Source organism: Sus scrofa, chromosome 14 (genome assembly GCF_054392235.1).
Source record: "Sus scrofa isolate SSC_HxYL_T2T_F1_AM1 chromosome 14, Sscrofa_HxYL_maternal_Yorkshire_Landrace_v2.0, whole genome shotgun sequence".
Classification (NCBI taxonomy): domain Eukaryota; kingdom Metazoa; phylum Chordata; class Mammalia; order Artiodactyla; family Suidae; genus Sus; species Sus scrofa.
Genome location: NC_139396.1, coordinates 75,870,721 through 75,885,896, shown reverse-complemented (window position 1 = coordinate 75,885,896; position 15,176 = coordinate 75,870,721). Strand labels below are relative to the sequence as shown.

Genomic DNA, 15,176 nt, shown 5'->3' with positions numbered 1-15,176 from the left:
GAGGTAACATTTTAAAATAATTATTTTTGAATTTAAAAAAATCAACAAATCAAGTTTAACTAATTATGTGATTACTATACAAATACCTCTCCTCAGAAATTTTGATTGTGCCTATTTCCTATGGAATTTCTTTCTCAGTTCAGAATTTTATTTTTCATACCTTTGTATGGAATACAGATCAGTGAAAATTTCGTATTCTCTGGAATACTTTAGGTATTTTTCACATATTGTCCTTATAATGTGGTGCAGCAATAACCTGTAACTAATTTTAAGGATTGTAGTCCTCATTGACTGAAATTATGTTTATGTTGAAAAGATATGTTAGACACTTAGAATATTCAAGTTTACTCTGTTTCAAAAATTGGAGAATCAACTTTCAAAGAAGAAAATATTTTATTCCTTTTCTGCTGCAACTGCAGTAAAAAGCTTCAGTTTCTCTTAAGCTTGTTAGGATTTCAGGCTATATTTTCCATTTTCTAGAGAAAATGGGGAATCGAGTTAGTCCATGGTAATTCCAATTTTCTCATACCAGCTACTGTGATCACGTTGACAACTTTTGCTAAATAGTAATAGAGTATTTATTTTTTGGTCCTCCATTTCTTCCCAGAAATATGAACAAGAACTTTTCAAACTGGCACTGCCTTGCCTGAGTGCAGTTGCGGGAGCTTTGCCTCCAGACTACATGGAATCAAATTATGTCAGTATGATGGAAAAACAGTCATCAATGGATTCTGAAGGGAACTTTAACCCACAACCTGTTGATACCTCAAAGTATGGACTCTTTCTATTGCAGCAGATTTTTATTGTAAATGATGTGTGAAGTCTGAAATTGAATAAGGTACTAAAGTGAACTTTCTCTAATCCATGCCCCCTTTGAATTGGTATCCTTTTAATAGGGGTCCCTTTACCTGATGAAATGATAGTAATAATAATAATAATGATTATACAAACATCAGAAATAGATAAGATGTACCTTCTAAGAGGTATACCCTTAATATTATCAGGATTCTCTGTACGTAACTACCTGGTAATACCTATAATAATGAGAATCAAGAAAGCATATCAGTTATATTTGTAGTGGGAATTTTACCCTAAGTGTTTATTAATGATTGCAGCCAACCTCTGTGTAGAGTCTTTGACTCTGCATGCTCCCAGCATGCAGTGCAAAGCTCTGTCTTTATCTCTTTGAGCTACTGGCATCACTTCACCATCACTCCATCCCCGCAAGGCCTGGGGTTAGCAGCTGATGTTCAGCATTGTGAAGCACAGCCTGAGAGTGAAGGGAGTAGCAAATGAGAATATCTGCAGAAAATTCAGCATGCAGTTAGAATGCAGTGTGACAGCCTTCACTACAGATAAAATGTTATTTAACATTGTGAAAGTTCTTCCATGTACCTGGTTGCATAAACTGTTCTACAGATAGGATGTTTGGGCACAACAGGTGCTTGGAGTCTCAGCATTTTTCTTGTTGTTAATGTCTTTAAGTAGAATCATGGTTTCCCATGTGCAAGGAAGCTTCTCTCCAGGCCACATTATCTTATTCATTTCATGGTAACTCAACAGAATGAGTATTAGCAAGGTAGTCACTTGGTGGTTACTATCCAGGACATCTGAATTGGCTTGGGAGGTCAACTGTGAGGCCTCTGGGTGGCCCCCCAGCTGGTTTAGCTTCTGTAACCAGATCATAATTTCAACCCAAGTGGTATGCCATTAGTTTGATAATGCCTTAAATTTGCATGTTTGGTATTTGATGACAGTCCTGTGAGAACAGACTCTACCCCCCAGTATTTGGCTTATGTGATTGATCCTTTGTATCTCTTCTAAAGTAAGTAAACCAAAATATCACATGTTCACATTCCTACCTGGGTAAGTTTATGGTTTGCTAACATGCAATGTAATCCAGGATTTTAAAATAACATCAGAACAATGTCATGGCTTGGGTGTTAATTAATTCAATTCAATTAATGAATAAGTGTTGGGCATGTATATTAATTTACCTCGTCTTACCCCTTTGGGGATCTCCTAACAGATTAGGTTTGTGTAGTGATATCAATAATTCCTACATCTTTGTGATTTTTACATAATGTTTTTTAAGTATGTGTGTTGTGTCATAAAGTTTAATTACTAACTGATAACTCTTGCTGAAAAAGAACAGTAAACCACCTCATTATAATAGGTCTTACTTATAATTCTATACTCAAAGTTAATTGCATTAATAAATTACTTTCATTTATGAATGGAATTACAAACATTTTTAATTTTCCATTCCTAGATAATATGTGATATTCCCAAATCTTATATTTACCATCAGACTTGGTCATAATTGTATGGACTCAACATCCATTCAAGAGATTAAATATTTTATTTAAATGTGAAAGAAATCTAGAAATGGCATCAAAATCATAAAGCATGAATTGCTTAATTACTTTTCCCTATATTTCATATTAGTAATATTTCAAATTTATACATAGACCATTAAAATTTAAAACCATTAACACATAAGTAGCTTTACGCAATTAATTTAAAATTAATTTTAGTACATTTAAAAAATCTAACCTGTCAGATTTCAGCAGTCTTTTACCCATTTATAAGTGTTGTAGAAGAGGCTTAAGTTCAAAAGGAAGAGTAACTTCAGAGAACAAATGTGGGAGGAAAGTATGCCTTTAAGCTTGTGAAACCTCACTATATCTTCATTCCGGCTTTAAAAAAATTTGGTATAATCGATTGTCCTCTTTAAGTACATTTTAACTATTTTTATTTATACTATGTGTAATCGTTATTGTATATAACTTATATTAAGACAAAGTATGAATCAGTATAAGATGAGCAGATAGAATATTATCTGCTTGATTTTTCTTACGTTGTTCCTACAATATGGGAAAGTAATACCTTGTTAAAACAATTTTTTAACAGTTATGCATCAAATGGGATTTAAGCAATCATAAGCTGTGAGTAAATTATTAATATAATTCCCTGTAAATCCTGTGAAAGTCAAGCCTTTTTTCTTTGTTTTTCTCATAGTATTACAATTCCTGAGAAGTTGGAATACTTCATTAACAAATATGCTGAACATTCCCATGACAAGTGGTCAATGGACAAGGTAAAAGTCAGAATGTCACATTCTAATTCAGTAGTGACTATGCCTCATAACTGATCATGGCTCAGATATTTCTGGCTTTGACAACTTTCTACTTCAAAGCGAGGGCTTTAGGTTATGAAAGAACATTTCATTATAATTTGACATATGAATTAAAAAATTGTGTTCATAAAAAACATAGTGTTAAAATTAAAAAATCCATTAATTAAATCAAATATAGGTTTTATTTTGTTGGGGGTGGTGGGAGTGCACCTGAGGCATATGGAAGTTCCTGGGCTAAGGGTTGAATTGGGGCTGCGGCTCCCAGCCTGCACCACAGCCACAGCAATGCCAGATCCGAGCCATGTTTGTGAACCACACCAGAGCTCACAGCAACGCTGGATCCTTAACCCACTGAGCAAGGTCAGGGATTGAACCTGCATCCTCATGTATACTAGTCGGGTTCATTACTGCTGAGCCACAATGGGAACTCCCTAAATATAGTTTCTAAACATACCTTTTTTGTAGGAGTAAAAAGTAATAATCAAGAGGGGCTTCAGTAAGGAATGGTGACTCTGCATCCAGAGATCATTTAAAGGAACTTTAGCTTTATGTGTAGTTTTATTTTAGATAAAATCGTAAAAATTATTAATCAGAATATTGTGATTATTTACACCTTCTATTCTTTTCTTATATTTTTTGTGTTTTATTTTTTATTGAAGTATAGTTTATTTATAATATTTTGTTAACTTCTACTGTGCAGCAAAGTGATTCAGTTATACATATATATTCTTTTTCATATTCTTTTCTATTACGATTTATCTCAGGATATAGAATATAGTTTCCTGTGCTCTACAATAGGGTCTTGTTATTTATCCATCCTGTCTATAATAGTTTGCATCTGCTAATATCAAAACCTCAATCCTTCCTTCCCCTAGCCTTCTTTCCCCTTGACAACTGCAAATCCAATCTATGTCTATGAGCCTGTTTCTGTTTCATAGATAAGTTCATTTGTGTTGTATTTTAGATTTCACATATAAGCGATATCATATTGATACTTGTTTTTGTCTGGCTTACTTAACTTCATATGATAATTTCTAAGTCCATGTTGCTGCAAATAGCGTTATTTCATTCTTTTTTATGGCCAAGTAAAATTCCATTGTATATATGTACCATATCTTCTTTATTCATTCCTCTGTCGGTGGACATTTAGGTTGCTTCCATGTCTTGGCTATTGTAAATAGTGCTGCAATGAACATAGTGCTGCAATCATCCTTTCTAATTATAGCTTCGTCTGGGTATATGGCCAGGAGAAGAATTGCTGGATCATATTGCAACTCTATTTTTAGTTTTTTGAGGAGCCTCCATTCTGTTTTCCATAGTGGCTACACTGCTTCTGTTGTATTTCTTACTACTAAGTACATCTATAGGTCACTTACACGGCAAGATGACATTTTATTTGCATTGTCAAGAAAAGAAACCAACCCGAATGAGATAACTAAAGCAGCTGCAATTGGTGACATAAATCCTACATATGTTACATATTAGGAGATTTTTCTGGAGGAAGCATTATACCAGGATAGTCACATTTAAGTTGAGCCTAGTTACACTTGAGAGAAGATGGTTAAAAGAAGTTTATCAGAAAAAATTAAGTTAGATGATGCATGGATCTAAAATAAGCATGTTCTGATTTGGTGAAATGAAAATCACAACAGCACAAGTTCCAAAAGATGCTTATGTTACATAGCAATTCAGTATCACTCTGTTAAACTCAATATTGTTTCAATCCTTGCCCTGGCCAGCCAGTCCCTTAACCCCTCTAGGGAATCCCCTTTTTGTTTTGTTAAACATGTGGCCCTTTTTTTGGTAATCTAATTTACTAGGTAAGTAAGTAAGAGTTAAGTGCCTGTTTTATATAGACTCTTCTAGGTACTGAGCTGGTGTGGGTGATGAGGAAATTTATAGGAAGGCAGTCCTGAGCTATTCCAGCTATTCCACAATCTAGACATGAAATAATACAAGGGAACAGTGATATGTGCAAATTATATGGGCAAAATAACAACTGTGTTGAGAGGTCATTGGATGTAGGAGTGGACAAAACAATTATTCAGGGAAGCTTCCAAATAAAACAGTTGCTCCAGATTCCTCTTTAAAAAAATGAGTGTTTGACATACGCATGTCACAGGTCGGGGCCCTAAAGGGACCAAAATTAATATCATGGGGGCCATGGAACTTGCATCTTCCCCTTAGGGAAGACACTGACCTAAGGAAGACTGGGTGCTTTTTTTTAATTTGGTGAATTTTATTATATTTATAGTTGTACAGCCTTCATCACAACCCTAATTTTAGAACATTTCCATCCCAAGCCCATGACTGGGTGCTTTTATTCTCTGGATATAAAGATTTGTTACAGGTGATTACTCAAAAATATACTGACTAGAATGAAAATCTTTATATTGACATATGCTGTACCACATTCAAACTTTAATCTTTATCTTGGTTCATTTTAGATTTATTTATCAAGTACATACTTCAACACATGCACACCTGAAATGAATACATGCAGAACAAATTTGCCTTTTTTTTTTTTAGTTGGCAAATGGATGGATTTATGGAGAAATATATTCAGATTCATCTAAAGTTCAACCATTAATGAAGCCATATAAACTATTATCTGAAAAGGTGAGGATGTTTTTTTTCCAGGTTATATAATTTTAATATATGGGGTTCTTTGTTATGTAAATTTCCCATTAAAATGTCTATTTTATATATACTGTTTTTACCTTTTCTCAAGGTCCCATTCTTCAGTTTTTATCTATTATCTTTGTCCCTATAGTCTCATTTTCTATCAGTGTTTCATTGGTTATTCAATTCTGTACTTGAATAAAAAACAGTGTTTTTCTGTTTCTTTTTGATTTTTATTCCTCTCCTATATTTTTAAGAACTTTAGAAAATATTCTTATGATTCTTAAAAGAGTTTTTGACAAGGGAAATATATTTGTAATATGTAATATATTTTAATATGCTTATTAAGCTCATATTTTGCTTGATCATACCCCCCTTTTTTTTAGGAAAAAGAAATTTATCGCTGGCCAATCAAAGAATCTTTAAAAACTATGCTGGCTTGGGGTTGGAGAATTGAAAGAACACGGGAGGGAGATAGCATGGCCCTCTATAACCGCACTCGTCGCATTTCTCAGACGAGTCAGGTAAGAATTGCAGTGATGAACCCACTGTTTAGATTTTTTTTCAAATAATTTTAACATTTCACATAATGATTTCATTTTCAAAAAGAAATAATTTGAAAATTCTGGAGACTGACTTAAGTTTAGAAGGGGGACAACTATGGTCCTTTTTCTTTTAATTTCAAGTGAGCTTAAGCCTGGGGTAAAGTACTGGAGTTTACGTATCAGGCTGTACTTGCCCTGATGCTATTATAGGAGTACCAGAGGATAAAGGCTTGCAGTTCTACTGTGAAGGATGTAGGATGTGTTTCTTAACCACAATTAGGTCCTCTAGAGAACTTTGGTCTCCTTTCCAGTAAGAACTGAAGGTTGCTTCTTAGGGGCCGGAGGGGTGATCAGACAATAGTGATCTAGATTCAGACCCCCCGTGGATGTTCCACACAAGTGAACTGGAGCTCCTGCCCACTTGGAAAGCAGGAGACATCTCTGAGTAACACAGGGGACAACCAGACAGGCAGAGCAGGGGTCATCTTTGAGTAGCACAAGCCAGGGGGTCATGTCAAGGACATTCAGTCAGCTTAGCAAGGCATGATTGTGGAGCTTCTGTGCCCAAGGTGGTAGAGTAAGGATGGCTGTGACCTGGAGAGACTAGGGTCCAAGGTGGGGACCAAGAACCACCTGGCCCTTTCATTTCTCCTAGGAGCTGAGCCTGTTCTTGTCCCTTTCCAGACTGCTTGGGCTTCTGCATTCTATTTAACTAAAATAATATGCTTATTATTGCTGCTTATACACATAACATTTCTGAAGAAAGAAAAGGTGCTCAAATCACTTTTCACATGCCCCTATTCAAAATATGCTGTTAAATGTACTAAGTTGTGATTTGGGTGTATTTTACATGAAATACTCTTCAGTGTCATGAAGGTGGAAGCTATAAAAGCATATCTTACCTTTCTAATAGGTAGGCATACATTTCTAACTAAATTACATTCTGGGAAGTTCCAGTGCAGTTCAGTGGTAAGGAACCCAACTAGTATCCATGAGGATGTGGGTTCGATCCCTGGCCTCACTCGGTGGGTTAGAGGACCCAGGGATGCTGTCAGCTGTGGTGTAGGCCTGCAGCTACAGCTCCAACTGGACCCCTAGCCTGGGAACTTCCATATGCCATGGGTGTGGCCCTAAAAAGCAAAAAAGAAAAAAAAAAAGAAAAGAGAAGAAATTACATTCTGTTTTTATCTGTTTGAGTGAATATTGAGCACAAACTGAGTACTAGGCAAAAAGAATACAAAAATAATAAGATCCAGTTCTGCTCCTAAAGACTGACAGTTTTGTGTTAGAGACAATTAAGTTAAACCCACCACACAACAAGATTGAGGCTAGTGGTATGGACAGAATACTCAGAATGCAAAAAAGGACTCATCTCTTCTTTCTTCCTCTGTAAGTTGTATAGGAAATTAGGAAATTATTATGTAATGGGAGTGACTTTAAGCTTTGCCAGGGAAAAATAGATTCACACTTAATAGCAAAAATTATGTGCTCTAATTAAAAATTGTCTATGTAAAATGAGAGCATGCCCTTTGAAACAATAATGGTGCCATTTTTCTGAGCCAGCACTAAAGATTAGAAATGGTGTAAGGCAGACAGGAAGAGAGACCTGTCTCTTAGCCAGGAAAAGCAGGGCCTATAAAAATGTGCTAGAGCACAGCTCAGAGAGGCAAGGGAAGGGCTGCAGCACAGAGGAAGGCCTCCCGTTCTCTCATAGCTGCCTTTGTCATACCTTTTCCCACCACTGCTCAGAGCTGCTAAGTATGCCTCTGCCTGTCCCATCTCTAGGATTCTTCAAGTGCCAAGAAAGTGAGAACAGCACAAGGCTAGCCAGGCCCTCCTGAGGACTAAAAGAACCCATAGATTTCATATTTTTATGAGCGTCCCTGCAAAAACACTGTAACCGGTGATGAAGTGTAACAAATTCCAGAATGAGGTTGGGTCATGTCAGATATCATATCTTCCCTCAAACTTAACAAACTGAGGCTAAAACATTGAACCTTATTACAGACTCTGTGAAGTAGAATGCACAAGCTATAACCAATTTATTTTCAGAAAAAGATTACCTTTTTTCAGCCCCCAGGAAACTCATAGTTATGTTTTGAGGAATTTCAATACACTTTCCTCAAGATGGCTGAAAAAAAAATTGTGTATGAAGTATGTATTTCCCCTTTTCCTTAGCCCCTACCCCCGTTAGCTCCTAATGTTGTTTTTGGTGCCCAAAGTCCTCAACACATGTTATTAACTGATGCCCATATAACCATCTCTCTCTTTTTTTTTTAATTGTTATTTCCCCAATACAATTTTTTTTTCTACTGTACAGCATGGTAACCCAGTTACATGTACATGTATACATTCTTTTTTCTCACATTATCCTGCTCCATCATAAGTGACTAGACATAGTTCCCAGTGCTACACAGTAGGATCTCATTGCTAATCCATTCCAAAGGCAATAGTTTGCATCTCTTAACCCCAAGCTCCCAATCCATCCCACTCCCTCCCCCTCCCTCTTGGCAACCACAAGTCTGTTCTCCAAGTCCATGATTTTCCTTTCTGTGGAAAGGTTCATTTGTGCCGTATATTAGATTCCAGATATAAGTGATATTCGTATGGTATTTGTCTTTCTCTTTCTGGCTTACTTCACTCAGTATGAGAGTTTCTAGTTCCATCCATGCCATATAACCATCTCTTAAGTTATTGGTTTTCACAGTGACATGTGTGACACATAGCAAATATTGTTAAATCTCCTATGTCATTTTAAAATATTAGGAGGTGCTTATGCCAGAGACATAGTGTACAAATTAAGAGGGATGATTCTGGAGGTGTAGACCACTGGGATTTCAAACCACTTTCTAGAAATATACCACTAGGTGTGTTACTTAATCTGTTGGCCTCACTACACTGTAACTCTTATTATTACCATTCTTATTTAAATATTTTTAATACCACGGTTTCTTCAAAGGTAAATAAAAGAGTGTGTTTGCATTTTTAGTACTTTGATCTCTTAGTAGTTAAAAAAAAAAAAAAAGAATAGAAAAGAATAGGGAGTTACTGTTGTGGCTCAGCAGTTTACAAACCCAGCTAGTATCCACGAGGATGCAGATTCAATCCCTGGCCTTGTTCAGTGGGTTAAGAATCTGGCATTGCCCTGAGCTATGATGTAGGTCATAGATGCAGCTCAGATCTAGCATTGCTGTGGCTGTGACATAGGCCAGCAGCTGCAGCTCCAATTGGACCCCTAGCCTAGGAACTACCATATGCAGCAAGTGCAACCTTAAAATTTGGGGGGGGAAAAAAAGAACATTTTTATCAGTATCAGAGATGGAGATATATCACCACAAATACATTGATAATCCTTGTCATTATTTTCACACATTCTTGAAGCATAAACCAGCATGGTTTGAAATATGAAAATAGATTGCCATTTCTTAATTGCTAACTTTATAGTATTATCATCTTATCCAGTTATCATCTTGCCAGACTCCTTGTCTTTTCTTCTCTTCATTACCGACCTCCGATGTGATTATAAACACATTTTTCTATTATGTAATGGATATACTCTTTTGAATAAATTAAAAAACACTTATTATAGCATCACTTTATAGTCAGGGCTGTATGTGGATGAATGGAGGTCACTTGCTCACTAGGTTCTGGGACTGATTTTCTCAGCTTCCTTCTACTGGGATAGCGTTTCCTCTGCAATGCAGAAGTAGCCTGTGTTTAACTCAGCCATACCTGGCACGGCCTGGTGGGATTAAAATCCTGGCCTGCCCATGGACTAGCGAGCTTATTTGTGAGTGCAGGCAAATTGCTTAAACTTTCTATCGTGCAATTTTCTCCTTTCTAAAATGAAAGAGAAAAGAGCATCTAATTTAAAAGGTTCTTGTGAAGATTAGATGTTGTCAGGCTTATAAATCACGTAAGAGTGATGGGCGTTTATTTTGGTGTTAGACCTAATTATGATCATTATTATTTTATGTGGATCAGTAATATTAATGTCTTGCTTTTACCATGAGCACCCCAGGAATCATGATTTCAGGAAATTTACCACTCAATTAGGACTATGTAATTAGCATATTAAGATAATATATGTGCATGCAAAAAACCCCAATAATTTGATCGGATATAGAGCAGAGTGTATCAATGCTGAGAGAATTAAAAGTGAGGAGATTCTAAAAAAATGTGTGGATTTTGACTTTTTGGTAGTGATCACTCAAGTGAGCACAAGAGGAGGACATTTCTGACAATTTCAGGTATATTCCACAAATTTTTCAGTAGTTACTTATTTTACCCCCTAATTTTAATTTCTTATATCTAGTTTTTATTACAAATGTCAAGTATCAACTATTTAAACAAGTGAAAAAAACTAAGTCTGTAATCTGAGGAGGAGAGGAATCTAGAAATGAAACGAGAAAGTTTTACCTATCTTAACAGGCTGAAACATAGGAAGGATTCATTTATTCTCTCAACGGATATTTCCTGCACACCTGCTCCGTGCCATGCATTATCTTAAGCTTTTCAGCTGGTCCATGAACAAAGTAGATAAAAACCTCTGCTCTCATGGAGCTTATATGCTAATGGGGAAGGTAAACAATAGATATAAATAAATTACATACTAGGGTCAAAATGTGATAAATATTATGGAAAGAAGAAACTTATCATGGAAAGGCAGACTGCGAGTGCAATGGGGGAGTCGTATAGCATTTGGGATGGGTTGCAATTTCATATAGGGTTGTTGGAGTAGATTTCATGGAGAAGATAAATTGAGTAGACCTGAAAGAGGCGAGGGAGTTAGACATATCTGGGGGAAGGATGCTCCAAGCCTTTCACATGCTCTCAGTTGGGAATGTGGTCTGGTATGTGTGAGGAGGGTCAAGGAAGCCAATGAGGTTGGAGCTGAGTGAGTAACTTGAATAAGGTAGAAGTGGGGGTATGGTGGGGGGAGAACTCTAAGCAGCCAAATCAGGCAGGACATCAGGGGCCATTTTAAGAAATTTGATAAGTTCTTTGAAGTCAGACAGAATTACTTTAAAATCTTGATTCTGCTATTTACTATTCATATGATGTAATGACTGGGAAAATACTTTTAATTATTTGGAACCTATTTTTTTCCTCATTTTAAAATGGCAGAATGCAATATCTCCTTTTCTGAGATATTCTATTTTATTTATTTATTTATTTATTTATTTATTTTTATTTTCCCACTGTACAGCAAGGGGGTCAGGTTATCCTTACATGTATACATTACAATTACATTTTTCCCCCACCCTTTCTTCTGTTGCAACATGAGTATCTAGGCATAGTTCTCAATGCTACTCAGCAGGATCTCCTTGTAAATCTATTCTAAGTTGTGTCTGATAAGCCCAAGCTCCCGATCCCTCCCACTCCCTCCCCCTCCCATCAGGCAACCACAAGTCTCTTCTCCAAGTCCATGATTTTCTTTCCTGAGGAGATGTTCATTTGTGCTGGATATTAGATTCCAGTTATAAGTGATATCATATGGTATTTGTCTTTGTCTTTCTGGCTCATTTCACTCAGTATGAGATTCTCTAATTCCATCCATGTTGCTGCAAATGGCATTATGTCATCCTTTTTTATGGCTGAGTAGTATTCCATTGTGTATATATACCACATCTTCCGAATCCAGTCATCTGTCGATGGACATTTGGGTTGTATTTTTTTTGTCTTTTGTCTTTTTAGGGACATACTTGCAGCATATGGAGGTTCCCAGGCTAGGGGTCTAATTGGAGCTATAGCCTCCAGCCTACACCACAGCCACAGCAATGCCATTTCCTAGCCACATCTGCAGCCTACACCACAGCTCACAGCAACGCTGGATCCTAACCCACTGAGTGATGCCAGAGATCAAACCCACAACCTCATGGTTCCTAGTTGGATGCATTTCTGCTGCGCCATGACGGGAACTCATTTTTTTTTAATTTTATTTTTTTCAGAGTCGTTCTAAAGATTAAATAAGTTATATGCCTTGCACATAACCATTCACATGATGGTCGTTATCAGTTATGTTAATTGCTAATAAGACTGGAGTTAATTAAATTCAGAGATGGTACATTTTCCAGGTAACTTGAAATTATGGAAGAAAGTCCTGGCTAGTCTTCTGATTTCTATGTATGTAAAGTAGAGAAAGAGGTCATGAAAAACATAAAAAGAATCCTATCTCTGAATAAACAAACTTCTACTTGCATTCTTTAAACCAGCCTCAGTAACTTAAGGTAAAAGGACATAAACTTCAGTTATGTAAGGAACACAGTCTAAGAGGATAGTAAATACTGAGAATTTTATTTTAGGAACAAATCAAGTTAACGATATCAGCTCTATTTTACACACTCCACAAAACTTGCAGAGAGTCTAGTACCTTTCTTCATTAGTTTTAAGACACATGCTTGCCATATTTCAATAACCAAGACTGGAAATCACTTTATAATCCTAAAGTTGATGAAAGATGGCTTGTGCCAGACTCTGGGAATACTAAGATGTGTAAGGCTCAGCCTAGGCCTACAGATGTGTATTGTAGAGTGTAAAGGCTTCTGACTCGGGGAATAACAAATATTGTGGAAATATGAGTGAATCAGAGAAGGGAAAGACTGAAAGCAGAAAGACACTCTCCCTAGGAGGATATTGTATACACACCACAAAACAAAACAAAAACATTAAATATCTGAATTAGAGCCAAGACCATGAAAATGGAGAGAGATGGATGTATCCCAGGGAGGCTTTGCCATAGAAGAGACAGAATGTTGTGATGGGTACATGATAGCAAAGGAGGAGGATTAATCAAAGGTGGTTGTGGATCTGGTTGCGCTGGTGGTTGGGGTGTGCTCCATGAGGTAGGGAGTGCAGCAGTGCTGGTGGGGTGGAGAGGATAATGTTCTTGATTTTAGATGTTGTATTAGGAAGAATTCTGGCTTTCAGAAATCATCTCCCATAGCTGTAATCTGAAAATGTTGCTTTCCTTGGGCTTTGCAAATGTGATGACACCTGCCATTGTGGTCAAGGTTAATGACGTCAAGATTGGGAAGATGATACTGAATTATCGGTGGGTCCCATGTAATCACATGTTCCCTTTAAAAGTAGAGAACTTCTCCTGGCTTTGGACAAGGGAGATGGACTACAGAAGATTCAGAGAGAGGCAGTGTGGCTGCTCTGAAGATGGAGGAAGGGGCCATGAGCCAAGAAATGTGGGTGGCCTTTACAAGCTGGAAAGCATTCTTCCCTCAAACCTCTAGAGGAACATAGCCCTCAAACTCCTTGAGTGTAGCTCATTGAGACCTGTGTCAGATTTCTCATAACTTCGTGATGTTTTGTTGTTGTTGTTGTTGTTGTTGTTTATTTTGTTTTGTTTTTTAAATAGACAAAGGATTTGAATAGGCATTTCTCCAAAGAAGATACCTGAATGGCCAAGAGGCATATGAAAAGATACTCAGCATCATTAGTCATTAGATAAATGCAAATTAAAACCACAATGTGATACTACTTCACGCCCACTAAGAAATTCAAACATTTACAGTGTGCAATTCCAGGGTGGTAGTATAAGCACAGAGTCATGCAGCCTTGACCACAGTTATCCCCAGAAGAAACCTCATACTCTTTAGCAGTCGTTCTCCATCTCCTGCCTACCCCAGTCCTCAGCAGCTACTTTCTGTGTCTATTTGTCTATCCTGGATACTTCATATAAAGGGCATCATACAGTTGGTGATGTTTTAAGCCACTTCATTTCTAGTAATCACTCACAGCAGTGGTAGAAAGTAAATACACATATATAATCCCAAATGGAGACAGTAGTGAGTAGTTAAAAATTTAAGTCTGGAGCACCAGAGCCATGCTGAGCTGGATTATTTATTTTGGGGTTCATGAAAACATAGTTGGTAAATAAAATATTTATCAAATAGATGTGGTTGGGGACACCTAGAGAAAGCATTTTAGAGTCAAGAAAGAAACAACCAAAGGAACCCACAAAGCCACAGATATTTAAAGATAATGTGTGGAAGGAGGAAAAGAGGTCAGAGAGGGGAGCTGAGAGCCAGGTGGGTGGTTTTGTGGTTTTGTGGCCTTCGTGAAACAAAGGGGCTGGTGGTCTGTGGTTATTAGTGTCCAGTCTAGAAGGGCCCATTTGATGGTAGCTGGAAGGAAGACTTTGAATTTAGCAACTTAGAAACTGATAATCTTTGGGAAGGCAGTGCTAGTAGAGTTCTAGGAAAAGAAATACATGGTAATATGCTGACATAGTAAGCGGTGACAGTAAGAAAGTAGAAGGGAAGTTCCAGTTGTGGCTCAGCCGGTTAGGAACCCAACATAGAGTCCATGAGGATGTGGGTTTGATCCTGTGCCTTGTTCAGTGGGTCAAGGATCCATCATTGCTGTGGCTATGGTGTAGGTCTGCAGCTGCAGCTCCAATTTGACCCCTAGCCCTGAGAACTTCCATGTGCTGCAGGTATGGTCCTAAAAAGGGGGGGAAAAAAAGAAGAAAGAAGGATGTAGGCCTGAGTCAGGAAGCCTGAGATAAATTTGTAACTGCTCAGAATTTTAGTCATATGACCTTGAGTGAGTCACTTAAGTTCTGTAAGTCTCAATTTCCTTTCAGGGGTATTAAAGGAGGAAAAAAATTTGATTTTCTTACAGATTGTATTATGAGATAGGACGTAGCAGTGGCTTGGTCCTGGCACAGAAGCCAAGGTTTAGGCACAGCTGACCAGGAAGTTGAGGATAGCCCATGAGAACATGGTAGCCTCCCCTTGTTCTATAGACATGGATCCCAGCTATATTGTACCTTTTACTTTATTTTTTGCTTATCCATGTCTGACAAGAATATACACAATTATGAAACATATCAAGATATCATTTTAGATCTCTAA

General features: G+C 37.2%; 1 protein-coding gene across 19 annotated transcripts in view; it reads left to right on the top strand.

The window, feature by feature from the left end:
* Nucleotides 1-15,176, top strand: part of RYR2 (ryanodine receptor 2) — a 745,790-nt gene that overhangs the window by 559,829 nt on the left and 170,785 nt on the right. For 16 of the 19 annotated variants that reach the window (XR_014827812.1, XR_014827813.1, XR_014827814.1 and 13 more), the window contains 4 exons: nucleotides 608-771; nucleotides 3,022-3,100; nucleotides 5,669-5,758; nucleotides 6,148-6,285. Coding sequence is in view for 11 of the 19 variants with exons in the window: in XM_084996827.1 (XP_084852953.1) it covers nucleotides 608-771; nucleotides 3,022-3,100; nucleotides 5,669-5,758; nucleotides 6,148-6,285 (471 nt within the window). In the remaining 8 variants the exon portion in view is untranslated. Of the gene's footprint in view, nucleotides 1-607; nucleotides 839-3,021; nucleotides 3,101-5,668; nucleotides 5,759-6,147; nucleotides 6,286-15,176 lie in introns of those variants that run through there. The other 3 variants (XR_014827817.1, XR_014827818.1, XR_014827819.1) reach the window with 1 other exon arrangement.